The 20,305-nt window shown below is 38.5% G+C and overlaps 5 protein-coding genes across 5 annotated transcripts; 4 read left to right on the top strand and 1 right to left on the bottom strand. All coding sequences in view use genetic code 12, as the record gives it.

Moving 5' to 3' along the window:
• Nucleotides 1–481: 481 nt before the first annotated feature.
• On the bottom strand, nucleotides 482–1,513 carry KGF57_000974 (uncharacterized protein; the record flags this gene model as incomplete). The annotated part of the gene is made up of 1 exon (XM_051755499.1): nucleotides 482–1,513. The coding sequence occupies one exon, from the start codon at nucleotides 1,511–1,513 to the stop codon at nucleotides 482–484; it is 1,032 nt and encodes a 343-aa protein (XP_051610489.1).
• Nucleotides 1,514–2,805: 1,292 nt separating this feature from the next.
• On the top strand, nucleotides 2,806–6,855 carry KGF57_000973 (DNA-directed DNA polymerase gamma; the record flags this gene model as incomplete). Its single annotated transcript, XM_051755498.1, has 1 exon — nucleotides 2,806–6,855. The coding sequence occupies one exon, from the start codon at nucleotides 2,806–2,808 to the stop codon at nucleotides 6,853–6,855; it is 4,050 nt and encodes a 1,349-aa protein (XP_051610488.1).
• Nucleotides 6,856–8,494: 1,639 nt separating this feature from the next.
• Nucleotides 8,495–9,825, top strand: KGF57_000972 (proteolipid ATPase; the record flags this gene model as incomplete). The annotated part of the gene is made up of 2 exons (XM_051755497.1): nucleotides 8,495–8,603; nucleotides 9,734–9,825. The coding sequence occupies 2 exons, from the start codon at nucleotides 8,495–8,497 to the stop codon at nucleotides 9,823–9,825; spliced, it is 201 nt and encodes a 66-aa protein (XP_051610487.1).
• A 2,291-nt stretch (nucleotides 9,826–12,116) lies between these two features.
• Nucleotides 12,117–13,328, top strand: KGF57_000971 (uncharacterized protein; the record flags this gene model as incomplete). The annotated part of the gene is made up of 1 exon (XM_051755496.1): nucleotides 12,117–13,328. One exon carries the CDS (start codon nucleotides 12,117–12,119, stop codon nucleotides 13,326–13,328), a length of 1,212 nt encoding a protein of 403 aa, XP_051610486.1.
• A 3,885-nt stretch (nucleotides 13,329–17,213) lies between these two features.
• On the top strand, nucleotides 17,214–20,294 carry TRY5 (Try5p; the record flags this gene model as incomplete). Its single annotated transcript, XM_051755495.1, has 1 exon — nucleotides 17,214–20,294. The coding sequence occupies one exon, from the start codon at nucleotides 17,214–17,216 to the stop codon at nucleotides 20,292–20,294; it is 3,081 nt and encodes a 1,026-aa protein (XP_051610485.1).
• Nucleotides 20,295–20,305: the final 11 nt, after the last annotated feature.

The following is a 20,305-nucleotide window of genomic DNA, read 5'->3' as shown; positions in this document are numbered from 1 at the left end:
TTATGAGACATGAAGTTATAGATGAATTCTTTGTAGAATGATGTGTGTTGCTCTTTACTACAGGTGATGAGACTCAAGTTCTTCTATTTTATTCTTAATTGACATAATATATAACACAAAATAAGTGAAATGAATAATGGATATAGAAGAACACAACTTTAACAGAAACACACGTCAAACAAAACAAAGCAAAATAATCAAGAGAAGGCAGGCTATAGTAATAGTAATAATAAAAATAAAACAATAATTGGTAATAATAACAATGGGTGTGGAAAAACTAATTGTACAATTGTAGTGTTGTAAGGGTGGGCGTGGAGGCGCGGCAAGTTTGAGTGTCGGTCAGAACAGTGGAACAATGGGGCCAAGTACTGAGAAAAGGATGGAGGAAAAGTGATCAACTCCCCCATACAGATTCACTCTCTCCTAACTTTTTCTCATTCTTGTTTCTATTCCACAATCTATTCACACTCTCCTCTTCCTTTTAAAATTCTTCGAATTGAGAGTACAATGCAATCAAAGCATTGACTCCTCCCAAAACATAAGGCAAAGTGCCCAAAGTGGCAGCAAAAGTGTGATACAATCCTAAATGTAACAATGCCTTATTTTTCAAAGCCAGTAACCAGCATTCAGCAGTGGCAAATTCGATAATTGAACTTTGGCCCACAAAGTAATAAATCAAGATTTTACTCAAGGCGAAAATGAATGGATCAAATGAGTAAATTCTCAACAAGTATTCATCGTCATCGATTTCAATCACTCTTGATGTGAAGTTGACAAAGTAGGAAACTACCGAAGGTGAAATGATGGCAAAAAGAATCCAAGTTGCCAATGTAGCAAGGGATTTAAATTCAAACAAGCCAATCAATTCCAATGATGGGAGTTGAGAATGTGCCAAATAAGGGATGTTGTCATGGAAAAATTGGTGGATTAATTGGTTCTTGTTCAAGGGGACAATAGTGGTGAAGTTGTACAAATAAATGATAAATTCTAAAGCCAATTCCAAGAAGTTCAAAGTGACAGTTGAGCTCAATTGGTCTCTCAATTTCTCCGTGTGTTCCAAATATGTGATACCTACGGAATCGGTAAACTCGTAGAACTTGTCAATGGCGTTTTCGCTAGTGGCGATTATTGGGTCCAAGATGAATTCCTTCAAGTTCAATGGTGGTGGGGCTTGGTAATCCTTGTCCTCCTCATCGTCATCCTCTGCAACCAAGATAACACCTTCCTCTTCCACTTCCTCCTCTTCATCATCGTCATCATCTTCATCTTCATCGTCATCGTCATCGTCATTATCTCCAGCTTCAATAACAGTGACTTCCTCCTCTTCGACCTCGTTAGCACCCAACTCCTCGAGGAATTTTCTAACTGCATTTACATCCTTAGGTTTGTGAGCAAGATAAGCATCCAATTTCTCAACTAATACCTTCTTGACGTCCTTGGCGGTGGTGCGAACACCCAATCTCTTCAAGACTTGACTCAAGTCTGCTTTTTTAAATTTGGAAAATTCCGACATATCTTTGGGGTAGACACAATTGATGGGGTGTGTATTTTTTTGTATAAATCTGTTGTTGCTGTTGTTGTTGTTGCTGTTTTGTTGGTGGTAGTGGTCAATTAAGTAAAAGCAATTGAGAACTGACACTTGTGTGGTATTACGTAGTGGTTGTTGTAATTGTGTGTGCGAAGAAGTGTTTTGTTTTGGGTTTTATAAAGTCACAACAAAAACAAAAAGAGAAAAATAGCAAAAAAGAAGAGAACAAAGAGAAGAAGAAGAAGAAGAAGAAGAAGAAGAAGAAGAAGAAGAAGAAGAAGAAGAAGAAGAAGAAAAAAAAGAAGAGAGAAACGAAAAAACACATTATGACGCAACATGAAATTACGCGACATATATACCACTCAACTTCTTTCCACTACGTAGGCGAAGGGGTTTGTTGGGTACTCGTGCACTAAAGAGAGCATTGTTGTCCAACCATAGCACAACAGAAGTTTAGTCACTCTTCCACTTTTTTTTCGCTTTTTTTTTTTTTTTGCAACTAATCTTCTACACATTCTAATGCGAAAAAAAAAAACACAAGCACTCGATAGTAATTCCTTGCAATTGGTATGTAGTATTGTCTTCCAATCTAATCCCAGAAGACTACACTAATAAATGTTTCTTAAACATGGTCTTATCCCAACAGAGAGTCGTCCATGGCGATGGTGAGCATGTGGGTAGCAAGCTTGTTGAGCCGTACTATAACCTAGTTTTGTTTTATTTGACTTTTGTGATTTTTGATGTTTTGTTTCTGTTTGTTTTATTTGTTTTGATTTTCAACTGTTTTGGAGTAATGCCCAACTGTGTTTACACATTATCCACATTGGGTATTATGTTTATGAGAAATTTTTTTATTGTAAACACTGCAATAAAAAAGAAACGCGCTTTTCAATTGCTGTTATCCACGTAAAGTGCGTGAGATTAATCCTCTATCCACAAAGCACGGGCGGGCTGCAAACAGACCAATGTTCACAATATATGCAAAACTCAAAAAAAAAAACTCAACACCGAAAGAAAAAAAGTTTTGGTAGTGTAAATTCATTGTCGCATTTGCTCTTGTTTTGTCATTGCACCGCAGTGCTACCCAATTTACCACAATTGGATTGCAAAGGAAAAGTACCAAATCTATAAGATAGAGTGGAATATAGGATAGATACAACACATCAAATAAAATAATACACTGACAAACCAAACTCGCCTCAGAACAAGAGATACACTTTCAACTATCAAATGCAAATATAGCAATTAATTTGGATACCTTGCGCAACACATCCATAATGATTATACGACTGTTTAGACAAGTAGCTGCCAGATCATCACATAACAGATTCAGCCTAAGGCGACCTCTCCATGAGTCAACTGGGCTACGAAACTCTCCAGAAATGAATGAATCTCCACGTATCAACCAGGTGGGGATTCAATACTTATCAAACCAGTTGCACAAAAAAGTCTTTCCCACCACTGAAGTAGATGACTACGTCAAACCAAAACATCCAGAACTACTAGAAATGGCAAAAGATCATCTACAGGCCAATGACCTACTCGGGAAAAAGACACAAATTACGGACCCCATCAATATCAATCACTTCCCCGACTTGGTAGGCAAAACCCTTGATGAACATTTTTACAAACTAGGGCAAAATTCTTCAGAACCATATCTTTCAATGGCACGAAATTTTCTCCTGCCAAAATCATCTATACCGCCCATACCGTCACAAGACGAATGGATTATGCAGCCAGGGTGGACCAGATATACACAGAATGAAGAGCCCGAACAAGTTCCGTACCCACTCGAGGACGAGCTTGTGTTTGATGTTGAAGTTCTTTACAAGGTAAAAAAGTTTCCGATAATAGCCACTTGTGCATCATCCAAAGCGTGGTATGGCTGGGTATCTCCAGTACTACTCGAAGCAAATGACAGGTGGAAAAAGACAATCGACTACAACCATTTAATACCCATGAACTGCGCTAAGCAGCCTAAATTGATTGTTGGTTACAATATAAGTTATGATCGAGCGAGGATATTAGAGGAGTACAACATCAAAAGATCAAAGGCGTTTTTCCTCGATGCGATGGCTATGCATGTAGCAATAAGTGGGATTTGTTCTCGACAGCGACCCAAGTGGCAAAAATTCAACAAAGCTCAAGCCAAAGCTGCAGAAGCAGAAGCAGAAGCAGAAGCAGAACAAGAGCGTGAGGAGGAAGAACAAGAAGATGATGACTACGACCCTGCTATTTCCATCCAAGAAGATCCGTGGTTATTGACAGGCGCACCGAACTCACTTGCAAATGTTGCCAAATTTCATTGCGGGGTAGAAATGAACAAGAGCGATCGGGAATTCTTTGCATCGGAAGATCCTCGAGTTATTGTGAAAAACTTCAATCTTTTGATGAATTACTGTGCACATGATGTCGACGCAACATTCAAAGTGTCCAAGAAACTTTTGCCCGACTTCTTTGCAAAAGTTCCACATCCAGTATCGTTTGCTGCTTTGAAGCACTTGGGGTCTTTGATCTTGCCAACAAGCACAAAGTGGAAACGCTATATAGAGTCCGCAGAAGCATGCTATGACGCCAATAGAGCAGAGGTGAATGACACTTTGAAGAAATTGGCATTCGATTTGATTCAGTTCATTGAGAAAAAGGACCCAAAATTGAGACCAGAGTATGAATCAGACCCCTGGTTGAGTCAACTAAACTGGGATTTGAAAAAGGGTAGATTCAAAAAAGATGGCACGCCTTACAAGAGAAATGCGTTTCTCACCGGATACCCTGAATGGTATAGGGATTTGTGGGGATCGATATCCCCCGCGGGAACTCAAATGAATCTTACTTTAAAAACCAGAATAACACCATTATTGCTTAAACTAAAGTGGGAAAATTACCCGCTTTTCTGGACGGATACAGAAGGGTGGTGCTTCAAAGTGCCCTTTGATGAGCAAGTATTGGCGGACTTGTTTACGAAGAATTATACACGCGCAGAACTAACCCCAGAGGAAGCTGATGAAGTGCATGACAAATTGTACGAGGATGGTAAGTCGTATGTTTTGTTCAAAGTGCCTCACCCTGATGGTCCCAACAAACGATGCACGTCGGTCTTGTCGAAAAACTACATGAGATATTTTGACGATGGCACATTAACCTCCGAGTATGACTATGCCAAGAAGATTTTGAAACTCAATAATGAAGCTTCGTATTGGATGGGCAACCGTAACCGGATAATGGATCAGTTTGTTGTTTACAACAAAGAAGGCAAAAATAAGTTCTTTGACACAAAGAAGGAGGGTCAAGAACATAAAGATATGGGCATCATTATACCAAACTTGGCTTCCATGGGTACAATTACAAGGCGTGCAACTGAAAACACATGGTTAACGGCGTCCAATGCTAAAAGGAATCGGATTGGGTCGGAATTGAAAGCCTTGATTGAAGCACCAGAGGGATATTGTTTTATTGGAGCCGACGTTGACTCAGAGGAATTGTGGATTGCCTCATTGGTAGGCGATTCCATGTTGGGAATACATGGAGGATCTGCTCTAGGTTGGATGACATTGGAGGGAGAGAAACTGCAAGGTACCGATTTGCACTCGAAAACGGCAAGCATTCTAGGAATATCTCGAAATGATGCCAAAGTGTTCAATTATGGTCGAATTTATGGTGCGGGAATAACATTTGCCACGCGATTGCTAAAGCAGTTTAATGGCAATCTTTCCGACACGAAAGCTGATGAAATTGCTCAGAAGTTGTATGCCAGCACCAAAGGAATGACTCAGAACCCCAGGTCTTTGGGTCTGAAAAAGATTTACTATGGTGGCAGTGAATCCATCATGTTTAATGCTTTGGAAGCAATTGCACAACAACCCGAACCCAAAACTCCAGTATTGGGAGCTTCAATCACTGATGCTTTGAATGCCAAGAATTTGAAAAAGAATACGTACATGACATCTAGAGTCAATTGGACCATTCAAAGTTCAGGAGTTGACTACTTGCATTTATTGATTGTGTCAATGGAGTACTTGATTGAAAAGTATGGCGTTGATGCAAGATTGGCAATCACCGTGCATGACGAGTTGCGATATCTTGTCAAGGAAGAGGACAAGTACATGGCTGCTTTACTTTTGCAAATTAGCAATTTATGGACGAGAGCCATGTTTTGTGAGCAGTTGGGTATCAAAGAAGTTCCTCAATCGTGTGCGTTCTTTTCTGAAGTTGATATTGATCATGTGTTGAGGAAAGAAGTTGGTATGGACTGTGTAACTCCATCTCACCCTGATCCCATTCCACATGGAGAATCATTAAACATCAACCAGTTGTTGGAAAAGACTGGTAATGGAGAAATTTTGAACTGCAATCCTAAATTGATGACACTCAGGACAAGGAAATATGAGCCTAGGGTTCCTGTTATTCAAACGTTGCGAAGTGGATGGACTGAACAAGCTAGAATACAATTGGTTAAATTGCAAACGTCGATCAACAAAGAAGAATGGATAAAGAATTTGAGGGAGTTGAATAGAATAATCAGGACTTATGTTACCGACGAGCAGAAGGAGATCTTGACCAAGTGGCATGATGACCGTGTTAAAGAAAATTCACGACATGTTGTTTACAAACGCGATCGCAAAAAGATAAAGCTGAAGAAAGAGGAGAATAAAGCGGTAGAGGATTATGACTTGGAAGTGAAACCTTTGGAGCAAAATAGTGGAGGCAAGGGGGAAAAAACGGGATCTAGAGCCAAAAGGAGTAAGAAGGAGGTAATTGAGAAGCAAGTGGAATTGATGCAAGAAGAATCGACAATGAATGAAAACACAATTGTTGGGGTAAAGGATGGGAGATCCGCACACGCACTCAAAAAAGGTGTCATTGACAAGCCTACTCAACCCAGTTTGCTATCAGTTGTAGAGACAAATGACGAATCCAAGTCGCAGTCGCAGGAGAAGTCAAGCCAAGACTCCGTACAAGCAACTGAAGCTGCAACTACAGCTGTGAATCCACCTATGCCATCTCCTTCTTTCAGCAATGTTGATATACACCGCAAACCCCCACTCCAACAACCACTTGAAGCACCTTCTTCAACCACTACACCCCATCATTACACCAGAAGCAGAGCTTTTTCTTCAAAAATGGGGTTTGCACGCAAGGTGAGTTATCATACACTGACTCTGCACTTGTATCAAGCGTACTTGAAATGGCATAGACGTGAAGGTATGTCCGATGTCTCCAATTGTGGCGGTACTAGATCAAATCAATTAATGGTTGATTCTGATCGTAAATGTTATTGTTGTGATCGATTCGAGACAAGATATCGGCTGCGTCGACGACAGTGTTGATGAGATGTGGACTTGGTTGATGAAGAGTGGGATGCGGAGACGACGATGATGATGATGACGACGATGATGAATGGGAATGGGAATGGGAATGGGACTCAATGGCGTATTCTGTATCTACTCGTTTTCTTTTCTCTTGTTTGATGAGATACGCTGTGGATTACGTGTTACTATGATCAATGGTTATGATGTCTATGAATGGTGGTGATACTATATTTATGTTGACGATTGTTGGCGCTTGTTTCGGGTGGAATTTGGTATTTGTGTGTGTCTCTTCAAAAAAAAGGGGGATTTGAATATTGACTATGGTGATATTAATTGATTGAAAGGGGTGGGTTGAAGTCAAAAAGTGCATTGTTTGATAATGTTAAGACATAATCGATGATGGTGTGCGATCCCCACTGTGTTGCTTACCAATCATTAAAGTATAATAGCCAAATCCAGAAATACATTGTGGTAGAGATGTTGAGAGGGCAATCACTGAATTGACGTTTTTTTTTTTTTTGCAATTTCAGTGTGCCCATGAACTGTTATCTGCTATGCAGAAAGTGATTACAAAGTGTCAAAGTGAAGGTGCATAATGGCAACTCCTTTTGTGGTTTACGACACCCATAAAAAAAAGCTAGGCATTAGAAGAGCTTTTTTTGCCTTTAAGCAAACGTGATCTAGTTTTGAAACCCTTTCCAATAGGTCAGTGGTTGATAAAACTTTTGCCACCCAATGGATATACTAATATTGTGGTGTGTGAATTTTATCTAATTACATAAAAGAGCTGGTCGGGGTTACTCATTTGTCACAGCCAACGGTTGTCTATATTCAATGAAGTTTTTTTGTACATAGTTAGTAAATGTGGAATAGAGATTTGATTCAAACTACTTTAGTTGTAGTATTGAACAATGAGCCTCTTGCTTGAAATTGAAAAGCCATGTAGAAATGCAATTTGCGTAACCTTCTAGATTCTTGTCCTACCCCCTTAGTATACTAACTACATTTAATTACTTTGAACAATTGGCAGAGAACTGACAAGTCTAGTAAACCGTGAAACCCGAACATAACATGGAATATAAGCAACGGCGCTACTTCAATTTATGACCTTGTATATGTCCGGTGGTGACTATACTCCTAGCGTTCTGTAACGCAACTTGTCGCCATTTCTCTCTCTCTTTCACACACACACACACACACACTCTCTCTCTCTCTCTCTTATTATTGTATCTGTAATATGTCCATTAAACCTACAAAGCCGAAGCACACAAATGAAAAAAAAAAATTTTTTTCATATATTCGGATTTAACAGTCTACACAAAGGAATTATATAGCCGATGGATATAAAACGGAAAAAATAAAACAGTTTTGTTAATTATTGTTTGGACCTAGTTTCCACCTCTTTTTGTTTCTTTTTTTAATAACCGAACTTTCAGAGCCAAAAGAGTATCAAAGATAGAGAGTGTGTTTCAAGATCCCGATTATAAATCAGAAAATAGAAGCTATTTTGAATAAAAATGGTAACTTTCAGTGTTTGTTACTTTGTCAAGAGCAAAATCTCAAGTGACTAAGCTTCTTTTTACTTTCTTATGTTCAGTAGTGAGACTGGAAGGTGATGAACTTTGGTGAACATTGATGCAGAGAACGTCATATAAGTATGGCACATATCTTCAACCACCCAGATTCTTTGTCTCCTGCTGCTGCTGCTGTTGCTGCTGCTGGTGCTGGTTCTGGTGCGAAATTTAATCCGAGATATTGTCGTTCGGGTATGACACAAATTGGGATTCTTTTTTTCTTTTTAGACGACACACACAGATTGAAAAAGAAATTCAACAGCAGAAAAATAGATTTTTAGATCCGTGATAGCCGTTGCATGTGTAGCTGCTTTCTAAACAACACAAGTACGAGCTATAGGTGCTTATAACTTGTAAAGACAGTGAAACATTTCAATGTCCAATCAAGTTCCAGGGGGGTCTGCTTAACCAACGGTTGTCCATAGCTTTTGCTTTTGATGTTGCAAGGCAACCGATGTCGATGACGTTTTCATTTCACTGTAGTGTGTATGTATTACATTAGTGATTTTCAGTTGTTCTTTGCTGTGATATATTATTAACTGGGCATTGCAAAGAGAAGAGAGAGCAAGAGCAAATGAGGGGTAGAGTGAAAGAAAGAGGAGCCTGTTGCTCCTTCATTGCCGTCGGTGGAGCTGAAGAGTTGGTGGTAGTCTGTATACCAATTGAAGGAAACATTTACTCAAGAACTCCGTAGACTTCGGATTGACTTCTTTGGTCTGATATGCTTTTGTACTACACAAGTGAGTACTAATACAACAAGTACTATTCGACGGACTGGACTCTGTATCTCCAACTCGTAATCTCTCAATGTATCCATAGCAGCTCATTTGCTGTAATCAGATGATAATTATACAGAGACTGCATGGGTAGTAGACCTGGTTGATGTCTTGATTGTTTATTCGTTTTTGTTGATGAATTAACTCAATTTGTTTATTGAAGAGAGAGAGAGAGAGAGAGAGATACACAAAAGAACAACAAAAAAAAAAAAAGAAATACAAACAATAAATTATTTTATCATCAGGTACACTACCTTACACTAACTGTAAAATCCCTCAACTAAATAGTGTATTACTACAAGTACTATTACAATAGTAATAATAATAATAATAATAATGATAATAATATATAAACAAAGTTGGAAGACCTTTTCAATACAAAAAAAAAATTCAACAACTTTTGAAATCTTCTTCTTCTCTTTCTTTCTTTCTTTCTTTCTTCTTCTTCTTCTTCTCTTTCTTTCTTCACTGTATTTCACACCCTTTTACTACCTACCCACCCCACTTCCTTCCCTCAAGCAATGTTCCCAGCTGGTGTTATTTTAGTCTTTTGCTTGCTTTTCTGCGCTGCAGTTTTGATTGCTGGTGTCTTTATCCACAAGAAAGTCAAGGCTAAGAAGTCTAAGCAAAGATTCTAAGTCAAGAAAGAATTAGCAAGAAGAATGAATTTGGAGTCAGAACCATTTGGGTCAATTTAGACGGAAACAACTTTGTCTAATTGACTGGGAATGAAGCCTCATTCTTGCAACACACAACACAATTTACTTGTGTTCTTTGTTTGTTTGTTTTTTTTATCTTTTTACCGCCTATAATACGCCAATTTTGTTTACTACTACTATCAACACATGAGAGTCACTTGTTTTTGTCACTGTTTCCATCTCAACTTTTTTGTTCATTGTTTCATTTAGAGTTGGAATAGCTCCATGGTTCTTTTTTTTTTTGCTTTATCTTGTTGTGCCATTTTTTTTTTTATCATTTTCATTATTATTTCATGTTTTTTTTTTTCTAAATATTATTCAACAGTTGTTTGATTGGGGAATCATTCAATTGGAAAACAAAGGGGAACGGAATACAAGTCAAATCCTGATGTCAATGTCAGGAATCACCAAATTTTTTTTTTAACTATTTTTTGTTTTTGTTGAAACTTGTGCTTTTTTTTTGGAGCATTAGAGAGAGGAATATCCTTGCTGGAGAGACATGATTTTTTGTTCTTTTTCCGGTGGGCTTGTTTTGTTTTTTTCTTTTTTTGTCGTTGTTGATGGTCTTTGTTATTGCTGGTGGTGATTGAAATCTTACCGAGAGACCTCTTTGCATATGCATCGTCATCAATTTTCTAAATATGCACATTGTCATCATGATGATTGATTTGTGCTTTGCGCGAAGTGAATGATGGAAGTGAGAGAAATTGGGGAATTTCTTCTTGCTTCTGTTTTCTTGAAGAGATAATTTACAAGTTGACGTTGTTTTTTTGTTTGAAGAGTCAATATTCAGTGGTATTTGCTAAAGAGAGGAAAGAAAAAGGTGATGATTCTTGTTTTTGTTTTTGTTTATTCGCAGCATTGAATTCAGATTGTCAGAGGATAGTTTAGGTTCATGATTGGGGAATCATGAATCTGATGCACAAGCCTTTGTCGTAAGCTGCTGGTATAATCATCTCTTTTTGTTTTTTTCTTTTTTTGGGCAAGTTCTTCACTGTTTTTGATTTGAGAATTCCATTATATAGTTTTTTTTATTATCGTTACATAATTTTCAAATCTTAATAAAACCATAAAAGCCTTAAAATTAAGAGGGGGGATTGTAGTTGGAGATGAAAACCATTCCTGCAATGTGTGTCTTAGCCAGCCCTGTGCAGTAACTGTATCAACACAATTCTTTTGACAATGTGTATTACTAATCAATATACTCTCCCATAGCATGTCCTTACATTCCCGCGAAATGAATACAAGCCCAAACTGCAGCCCATCCTTCCATATCAACTACAGAAAACCACTACGACAACTGAACAATTTTTCGTAATGTGTCTGCGTTTTCTGATTGGCGGACTCCGTAGGTATTGTTGAGAATTAAGATGAGCAGAGGAAAAAAAAAAAAAAAGAAACAATAGGTGTCAATTCTTACACAAAACATTCTAAACTACACAGAATTGGTGGTGGCAGCCAGCTCGGCAACCGTGCTTAGTAAAGCTTTTTTTTTAGCAGCTTGGTGAGGTGAGCCAACAGTTGGAGTTGAAAGGTTTAGCTTTATTGCAGGCAAGCTACACTCTATATAAGTTTGCAGAGTAAGATGACTGTCCGTGAATACTTGAGTATCAAAAATGGGCTCTTTTATGAAGGTTTTTGTGATATTCTTCGGATCGACTTTTTCCATACATTAGTCGTGCATCTTGGATAGAGATCTTTTCAAGACTTCGTTTTGGTCGGCAGAACCTAAATCCCTCATCCAGTTTGGAGCTATCTCCGTGAAATCGCTTTGTATACAACATATTCCAAGTACATGTAATACTGGGGAAACGCTCTAGTTCGTCTTTATGCTGTGTTTCCCACAGATTTCAGTAGCATCCAGTGCTGATAGATAGGTGGTCTACAGTAATCAAAGGTAGAAAACCACATTCGGCAAGAGCAGTCGAGGTTGAGTAACTTACTGAAGCGTCTTGTCGTATTCTGAAAAGGTATCCAGCATGTGCTGTCTCCTTTGCACTTTCAAAACTTAATCTGTGGTTCTTTTTTTTTTTAGACTGCAAAAGAAAAAAAAACGAGCAATTGCGCATCTGTAGAGTTTAATAATTTTTTTTAAAACTCATGCGACATCAAAAGTTACCATGGATTTACTTCACTATACTCATGTTGTCGGTAGTCTGAAATATGCTATAGCCACAGTATCCTGCTACGTTTCAGTCGATTGTCCAGAAAAACAACCATAGTCACTATCCATGTTGCATCGTACCAAAAGTCAAGAGACCGTCAGCACTTTAATCAATGAATCAACCCACCCACACCCATCAGCACCTACATTTGCATCGTCTGCAGCTGAAAATCGTCCATACTCACCCAGCAATGACAATGGTAATGATGCCGATGGTGCCAATGATACCGACGATTTTGACTCACTATCCGATTTGGTATCTCAATTTTCACAAGATACTTTGATCCAGCCACAATTAAAAATTCTCAATCATGCCATTAGTGAGTTCCGCTTTGTTAAGGAAATCCCCATTCTATCAAATTATTTGCAAACGGGTGTTCATTTGTACCCTTCATGGTCAGCAACGAGTCGAAACCAACCAATTTTGACGCGTCCGTTGAGATTCATGACCAACATTTTCAAATTGAATAGTCCCTTCTTGGTGATTGAAAGCTATACAAAGTCAAAGGATATGATTTTGAGTGGTGGGGACCTCCAGTCCCCCACTACTACCAAGCAAGTGTATTGCAAAGTTGACTTCAAAATCCAATCTACACGAATCACATACTATGTACTTACATTCCCCAGTTTGCACAAACACATATATCTCATCAACAACAATAGCCACTCGCCCAGTGTCGATTTCGAATTGGATGGGACTCATTTCAGAGCCACTGGCGTAACTGGAACAACATCGGCGTTGGGCACGAGTGGATTGATAAAATTGTACGTGATGGAAAACTCACCAGATATGTTGACGTTCGACACCACGATTGATTACAAGAGGAAGAAGTTGAAGTTTGGTCAAGGTAATGATACATTTTATAGATTGATCGAGGGCCAGAATCGGGCTGCCATTGATGAGTCTATGCGTCGGGCAAAGAAGTTGATCGGTATGCCAGTGGCGCAATATCTCGACCAGGGCGATGTCAAAATCAAGATTGGCAATAGTAGTAGTGGTGTTGGTGGTGGTGGTAATAGTAGTAGTGGTAGTAGTAACGGTTCTGAGTCGACTTCTCAACACAGTGGACCTCATTCTGGAGGCAAGAGTGTGAACAATTTCGTCAAGCACGGAATTATCAAGATGTTTGACTATGTTGGTGGTGGAGGAGTTGGCAATGACAATGACGATGAAGATGAAATGAGTGAGGAAATGAAGATGATATGTTGTGTGTTGTTGGTGTTGAGAGAACAAGAATATCGTAAATATAAAGGGGATAAGAAGCCTCAGTACGTATAGAAAGGATTGTATGTGAAATGAGAGTATCGGGAGGGACTTTAATGTATATGCGGTTGTATGATACGAATCGTGTGGAATCAGAGGTGCTAGTAATATTAAAGACGCAGTGGTGTTAAATAGATACATTGGATGTGGTTTAACCATATGGATATAGGAAAAATATGAGCCAGGATAGTGATCAGAAGATCTTGTGCATTTTGGAATTAGTAAGTGTTATTACAACTTCGTTCGTAGTTTTGTTCAAAAGGAATACACCGGAATGGTCTTTATGTGTATACAAGAAAGCTATCCATTGAACAGAACCAGCTTCTCTACCCCTCTCCTGTTCCCATGTCGTTATGAGCTTAGAATTCCATTACTCAAGTTCTCCTTCCCGCCTTATATTGAATGAATGATCATTGGTGCATGACAATACACACTGTGTGTATCATTCATACATAATACGTGAAGGTATGCAATGTAACTCCTCAAAAATTGATCAATGTCACATTGCATAAATTGAGATTTCTGCTGAAACCAAAGCTTCGTTTATGATTGCAAAATAAGAAAAAAAGAAAAGAAAAGAAAAGGATTATTGAAATGTAACATTCATTAGAGTCACAGAATTTTTTACAAAGATGAGCCAGGGTTAAATGTGTTGGGTAGTTTAATGAGTGGATGCAAAGTGAAATCCCACGCAAAAAAAGGTGCAAACCCTGTTGTTTGCTTTGCACTTGCGGTTATTAAAGGTTAATCTAATATGCTATTCGATTACGAATGTGTAATATGTGTATGTATGTAAGAAAGAGAAGGAGAGAGAGAGGGGGGGGAATGTAGTTTTGTGAAGGCAGGTTTTTGCGAGAATCAATTAGTAACAAGGAGGGGTCGTACGTTTGTGGTTTGGTGTGGGGAAAACAATCTAAAAAAGAAAAAAAAAACAAGAATTTTCCGAATTTAGTAGAGATACATATGTTAAGTTTTGAGATACAACTCAGAGACTAATTGGAGTAGATAGTAAGGGGGGGTGAGGTTAACTAAAGACATGCATAGGTAAAGGTACGACTTCTTTGAGACTATCTTGGTGAAAACAATTGCACAAAAATGGAGAGTTTTTCTTTCAAAGAAGATGGTGAGTTTTTGCAGCTGAAATCGAAGAAAATAGCAACGACGGTAACAGCATTGAAACAATGGGAAGAAGAATAGAATAAAAATTACAAAGAAACATTCCCCACCCCCCACACACACACACACCCAACACACATACCACAAGCACAAACAATAAGGATAAGGGCATACTGCTGCTCATTTAGAATAGACTATACCTTCACTTGCAGGTGTGTAATTGTTCTTTAAAGGCTTGTGTTGGGGTTTATTAACATTGTTCACAAATAGAAATAGTGGAGCAAATTTTCTTTTATGTGAGGTCACTATCTATATAATATTATTTAGGTAATCAATGGGATTTTACGAAACTAAAAAGTTCTATTAGAAAGGGTGGGGAGGGGGGAAACACAATCTTTGTTAGTGTTTAGGAATGGTGGTGATGGGGTAGTCGGTGCGAGATTCTAAAAGAGGGTGGATTCAGATCCAACTCGCACTTCCCACCCCCCTTCCCCTGGACACTTGATTTAATAGGTACTGGCGAAAGGGATAAAAGAAATTTTAAAAGTTGATAAAAAGTGATGACTTTCTTGAAGGAGGGGAGGGGAGGCAGTCTACTATGTCCAGTATGTGTGTGTGTGTGTGAATGTATATAAACAAAGGGCTGATGCATGCAGTTGCAATTGCTGAACGTTTGCAAAAGTTGAAATTTTTGATCTTTTCATTTTCTTTTTATTTCTTCATTGACAGAGAAGAATGGGAGAAGGTGAGAAGGTGAGGTTGGCCACTGTGTGAAGTTGGATACTTGTTCAAGCTAAAGGGAGATTGAGAGAGAATCAGCGAAAGGGAGAAGTGTTGAATTGACGTGTCAAGGCAATGAGACCATCATCGTGTTTGTATGTAGCTGAAAGAATATGGTTGTCAGCTTTGATAAGGGTTGCAACCATAACATTCAATGAAAGTGGTTATTTGTGAGATGTGTGTGTGATGTGTGTGTGTGTGTGTGTGATGTGTGCAAAATTTCCTATTTGGGGAAAGTGGAGAATAAAGATTAGATTAATGTTGAGTTGTATTACGTAATGGTTAATACTTTTTGTATGGTGAAAGAAAAGAAATTAATAGTTCGGAGATTTAGTTCCATCAATTACACAAACGCGCAAATGTCAACACATAGAAGAAGAAGAAGAAGAAGAAGAAGAAGAAGAAGAAGAAGAAGAAGAAGAAGAAACAGAAACTGCAAGAGAATAAAATTAGATCCTTTGTTCTTGCTGAGTAAGAAATGACCTTATTTAGAGAGTAAGATATAGAAGAGTGTGGGAGGTACTCAATAAGAAAATACTAAGCAGGTAAGTTGCAATACTAGACAGAATAGTACTTGTAAAAAAAATAAAATGAAAATAGATTTCTCCAAGATCAGGTGTGGGGTAAAGAGACAACTGAAAAGAAAAGAAAAAAAAACACAGAAACGTTGAAACGTTTGTAGAGAGAGCAAGAGAGAGAGAGGAAAAAATTCAATTTCTCTTTTTCTAACACCCAGCACACACACACACACACACACACACACATTAGCTAGGTACCATACATATTTTCTCTCTCTCTCTCTCATCAACAAAAGGAATAGATCAGTAGATGTATCAACCATATCAGTTGGGTGGTGAGAGTAGTATGTGTGTGTGTGTATTAGAAGTAAAGTATGTCTATGTGGCTATTAAAACAGAAGCGTGTAGTGACAGTAGATCATTTTTTTTTTCAATTTTTCATTTTTTTCCCACCTCGTAAATCAATTCCCTCTAATTTCCAATCCCCACCCCCCACCCCTTGCACACTGTACAACATACGAGACTTGGGTAGTTTTAATTAGACTGTTGTGTTACAAGGGGCTTTAACCAGTGACCTATATGACGTATACTATTGAGTATATTGCAGTGGTAGTGGGTAGTTGTAGAACGAGATGGACAAAGAGAGAGAGAGAGAGAGAGGGGAAGATTTGAAATTGTGTTTCACTCTTTTTTTTTTTTTATTTTGTTAGTTTGTGTTTTGTAACTACACATCACACTAACCACTAAATACAGCAGAGTCAATACACTGTATATATATATATGTATATGGTAACAGACATGTCTAATCTTATAACAGCCTTTTTGGTTTATCTCTGGTTTCTGACTTAACATTCTGATACACAACCCCTATTCATCAAAGAGAAAGTGTGTTTCGGAGTTCATACTTTGAAAGTGTTGATTATTATATACTACCAACGACAACACCAGCAGCCCACAATTATAATATTCTACATAGATTGGATAATAATATTCAAATCAAAAGCAGCATCATTGATCACTTACAGATAACTGAGAGAGATATATCACCACCTGGAGTTTGTTGGTTTCCCTTTTTTTTTTTTTGGAGAAGCTCCTTATTGTTTCATAACCAAAATTTCAGCACCACCGCAGGCCAATTTATACATATACATCCGTGGCCAAACTGTATTGAGGTAATAACAGTTACAACTTACTCCTACTCGGCCTCATCAATCCCCTAGCAGCCACAACCATCTCCTAGTCATATTTTTGGAAAATAGGAGGAGGGGAAAAAATTTAAGAGACATTTTCGGACTTCTTCTTTTTGCAAACATATTCCAGGCACAACAGCCAATGCAGATATAATCGCAACCATTTTGAACTACACAATATATCTACATTCCACAAGGCAAACACCAGACTCTGTTTACCCTCAATTACCTGTTCCACCTCAACAATTGATCAAATAATAGCCTTAGCCTTTTGCAAGGAAAAATACAATAAGACAATGCAAGTCGAAAAAACATTCAAGCTGACACCACAGAAGAAATACATTTGTGGGTTTTGCGCTAAAGCATTCACTCGTTCAGAACACAAGCAACGCCATGAACGATCTCATACCAATGAAAAACCTTTCCATTGTTTGCTGTGTACTAGCTCCTTTGTGAGAAGAGACTTGTTGCAACGTCACTGTCGTACCGTTCATCAATCATCGCAGGACATACCCAAACGCAAAAAGTCTCGAGATTTAGGCGACACTACTTCAATGTCGCTACAAGACGTACAACCTACAGACCAGCCTCAGCCTCAGCCACCACTACAGCTCACCCAAAGTCTTGATCTGCAGAATGAACCTGAACCCGAACCTGAACCCGAACCTGAAGCCGAATCTATTCCCTTGTTGTTGCAACAACCACAAGAAATTCAGCCAGACTCTTTTCAAATTAGAAACCCTACAGCCTCAGCGTCATCCTCGTCCTCGTCCTTGTCGTCATCATTACGACACAATTCTGCGCCGTATACCTTTGATCCACGAGAGCATTTTCCCTTAACAACTATGGACACGTCGATTAGTACCAATAATGACCACCGCAGTACAAAGAAAAAACGCAAGAAATCTGAATCCGGTAGTGGAGGTGTTCTTGGTATGAGAAGAAATTCATCATTGTCAAAAGCCACTACTGACGCCAATGATACAAGTGTCGTCAACCTACTCTCAATAACAAAGAAATTGGACTACATACTTAAGGCTTCCAATTTGGGTATAAATGAACCGGTGGGTGATTGGTTTCTCATTGGTTTCAACACTTTGCAAGAACTGCTGTCAAAGTTTCCCATTTTTGACACTATTTTGAAAGACTTGACGTATTACTTGAGTACGTTTTATCTTGCCAACGGTGGTGGTGGTAATGAGGATCCAGGAGCGACAGATGTACCACCACCACTACCACCACCACCAAGAACAACACCAAGTTTATCTCAACCAAACCACTTCAAAACTGGGGTCATTTTTTCAATTCTTTCACTTGGTTGCATTGTTGACAAAAACTCTGTCAAGGCAATGATTTTCTTCAAAAAGGCGTGGATCTTGTTGATCAAGAGGTTGATACCACAATACAACAACAGCAACGTTTCAATGGATCAAATTGAAATTGCAACCAATTTGTATCTATTGTCCTATATCTATGTTTCCTATAATTTGGAAAATTATGATATCAATAACGAACAAGTGTCTCAGGTAAATGGAGAAGATGACGATGAAGAGCAAATATATCTCAACAACACTGTGATTTTGGAATACCTAGATCAAATCAGTTTTATCATCATATCCAACTTGGCAGATTTTTCCAACCCCAATGAGAAACTTATTGACGGTAACATGAATCTATTTTGGTCAATCTATATCATATTGTCATTCTACTTTCACGACCAAACCCCAAAGATTTATGAAACATTTTTGAACAAGTCAATAGGTCAAGACGTTTTGTTGATGGTGATGCAAAAATTCTCCAAAACGTATTCTGTCATTAATGAGAACAACGATTTTTTGAAAATGATTATTGTGGCTACAATTGGCAACGAATTGAAAAGCTTTCGTGCTGCGACAACATCAGCTTCTAGTTCGAGTTCCGAGTCCAAATCCACAACTTCAACTACAACCTCGCCTGTTCAAATTTACGAATCAAAGAATGTGCTACACAATTCTGTTATTTTGATCAATAGAGCCATCAATGCTTCTCATTCTGTACCGGGCTCCAATCCAAGGCTGAAGTTGTTTGAATTATTCCGCAAGAATTTGGTAATCAATAGTCCGTTAAAGTATCGAGAATTGTTGAGCAACTATATCTTTATTCCAGAATCTTTTTTCCACTGGCATCTACTTCAATTAACATTGGATGAGGCCACAATTAACTACGATCTTGATGATGCTTTACGTAAGTGCATTGATGATCCTAGTCAGTTGAATTCCCTTGAATATAAACTCAAGTTGTTTCTTGACTACAAAAAGATAAACTTGGATATCAACAACAATATATCAATTGTGTCACTTCCCGTGATATTCTTTGGCAACTATCTCAATTTGAAAATCATTGATTGTAACGAGTCTTTTAATCAATTACAATTGAAAAATATCAAAACGTTCCTTATTCATTGGTATATGGTGATGAACAAGTTGTTGATCATGACTTGGTGTGATGATCTTTTGCAGTTTGAAGATAATTACATTTTACAGACGTTTGTGTACATGTTGTTGGGTGATAAACTGTTGTTGTTGAAGAGATTGAATATCGATGTACCACACACCAGCACTGTGTACAATGAAGAGTCGAATTCATCAACGGCACTGTCAAATTTCAAGTTTAACACGAAGTGGTTTTGGATAGTCAAAACCAAGTTGGATAATGTGTTTGAGCAGTGGATGCAACATGTCAAGATTCCGTTTTTGGATAACAGCTTTGCTGTTGTTAAACTTCAAGTTGCCAAATATATCAACGAGCATATTGCATTGGAAGGATTGGTGTTTAAAGAAGACGCTGAAGAAACAATATCAAGTGCCAGGTCAGTAAAACAAGAACAACAACAACAACAACAACAACAACAACAACAACAACTCGTATTCAACAATAGCGGGCCAAATTTTGCAAGTGGCGGTGCCCCCACAATACATCGTGGTTCATTATCAACAGGTATGTTGGCTTCAACGTCAATGAACTTTGCCATCCCCATGCAACAGCAACAAGTGTCATCGAACTTCATCAACTACGGATCAATGAATGATTTTCCGGGTGGTGCAGGAGACGCGAGCAAGCGATCAAACTCAATATCCCTGGTAGTGCTGAATTTCGTCAAGGATGGACCACAGGTGCAGCAGCCTCCACCATTGCAATCTCAACGAATGCAACGTCAGCAACTGCTGCAACAACATCAACAAGCTCAACAGAGTCAACAGAGTCAACAGAGTCAACAGATGTACAGTTATTCAACTTATCCGCCCCCGCCACCCATTTTATCGTCAATGCCCAAAGAGCTAGTGTTGCCGCCCATTTCATCTGAGCGCCGGAAGGAAAAATTCGAAGTCACTTATTGAGAGAAAAGTGG

This window comes from Candida theae (genome assembly GCF_024610275.1).
Source record: "Candida theae strain CBS 12239 chromosome Unknown scaffold10, whole genome shotgun sequence".
Lineage (NCBI taxonomy): Eukaryota > Fungi > Ascomycota > Pichiomycetes > Serinales > Debaryomycetaceae > Lodderomyces > Lodderomyces theae.
This window is presented reverse-complemented; position numbering and strand designations above follow the sequence as displayed.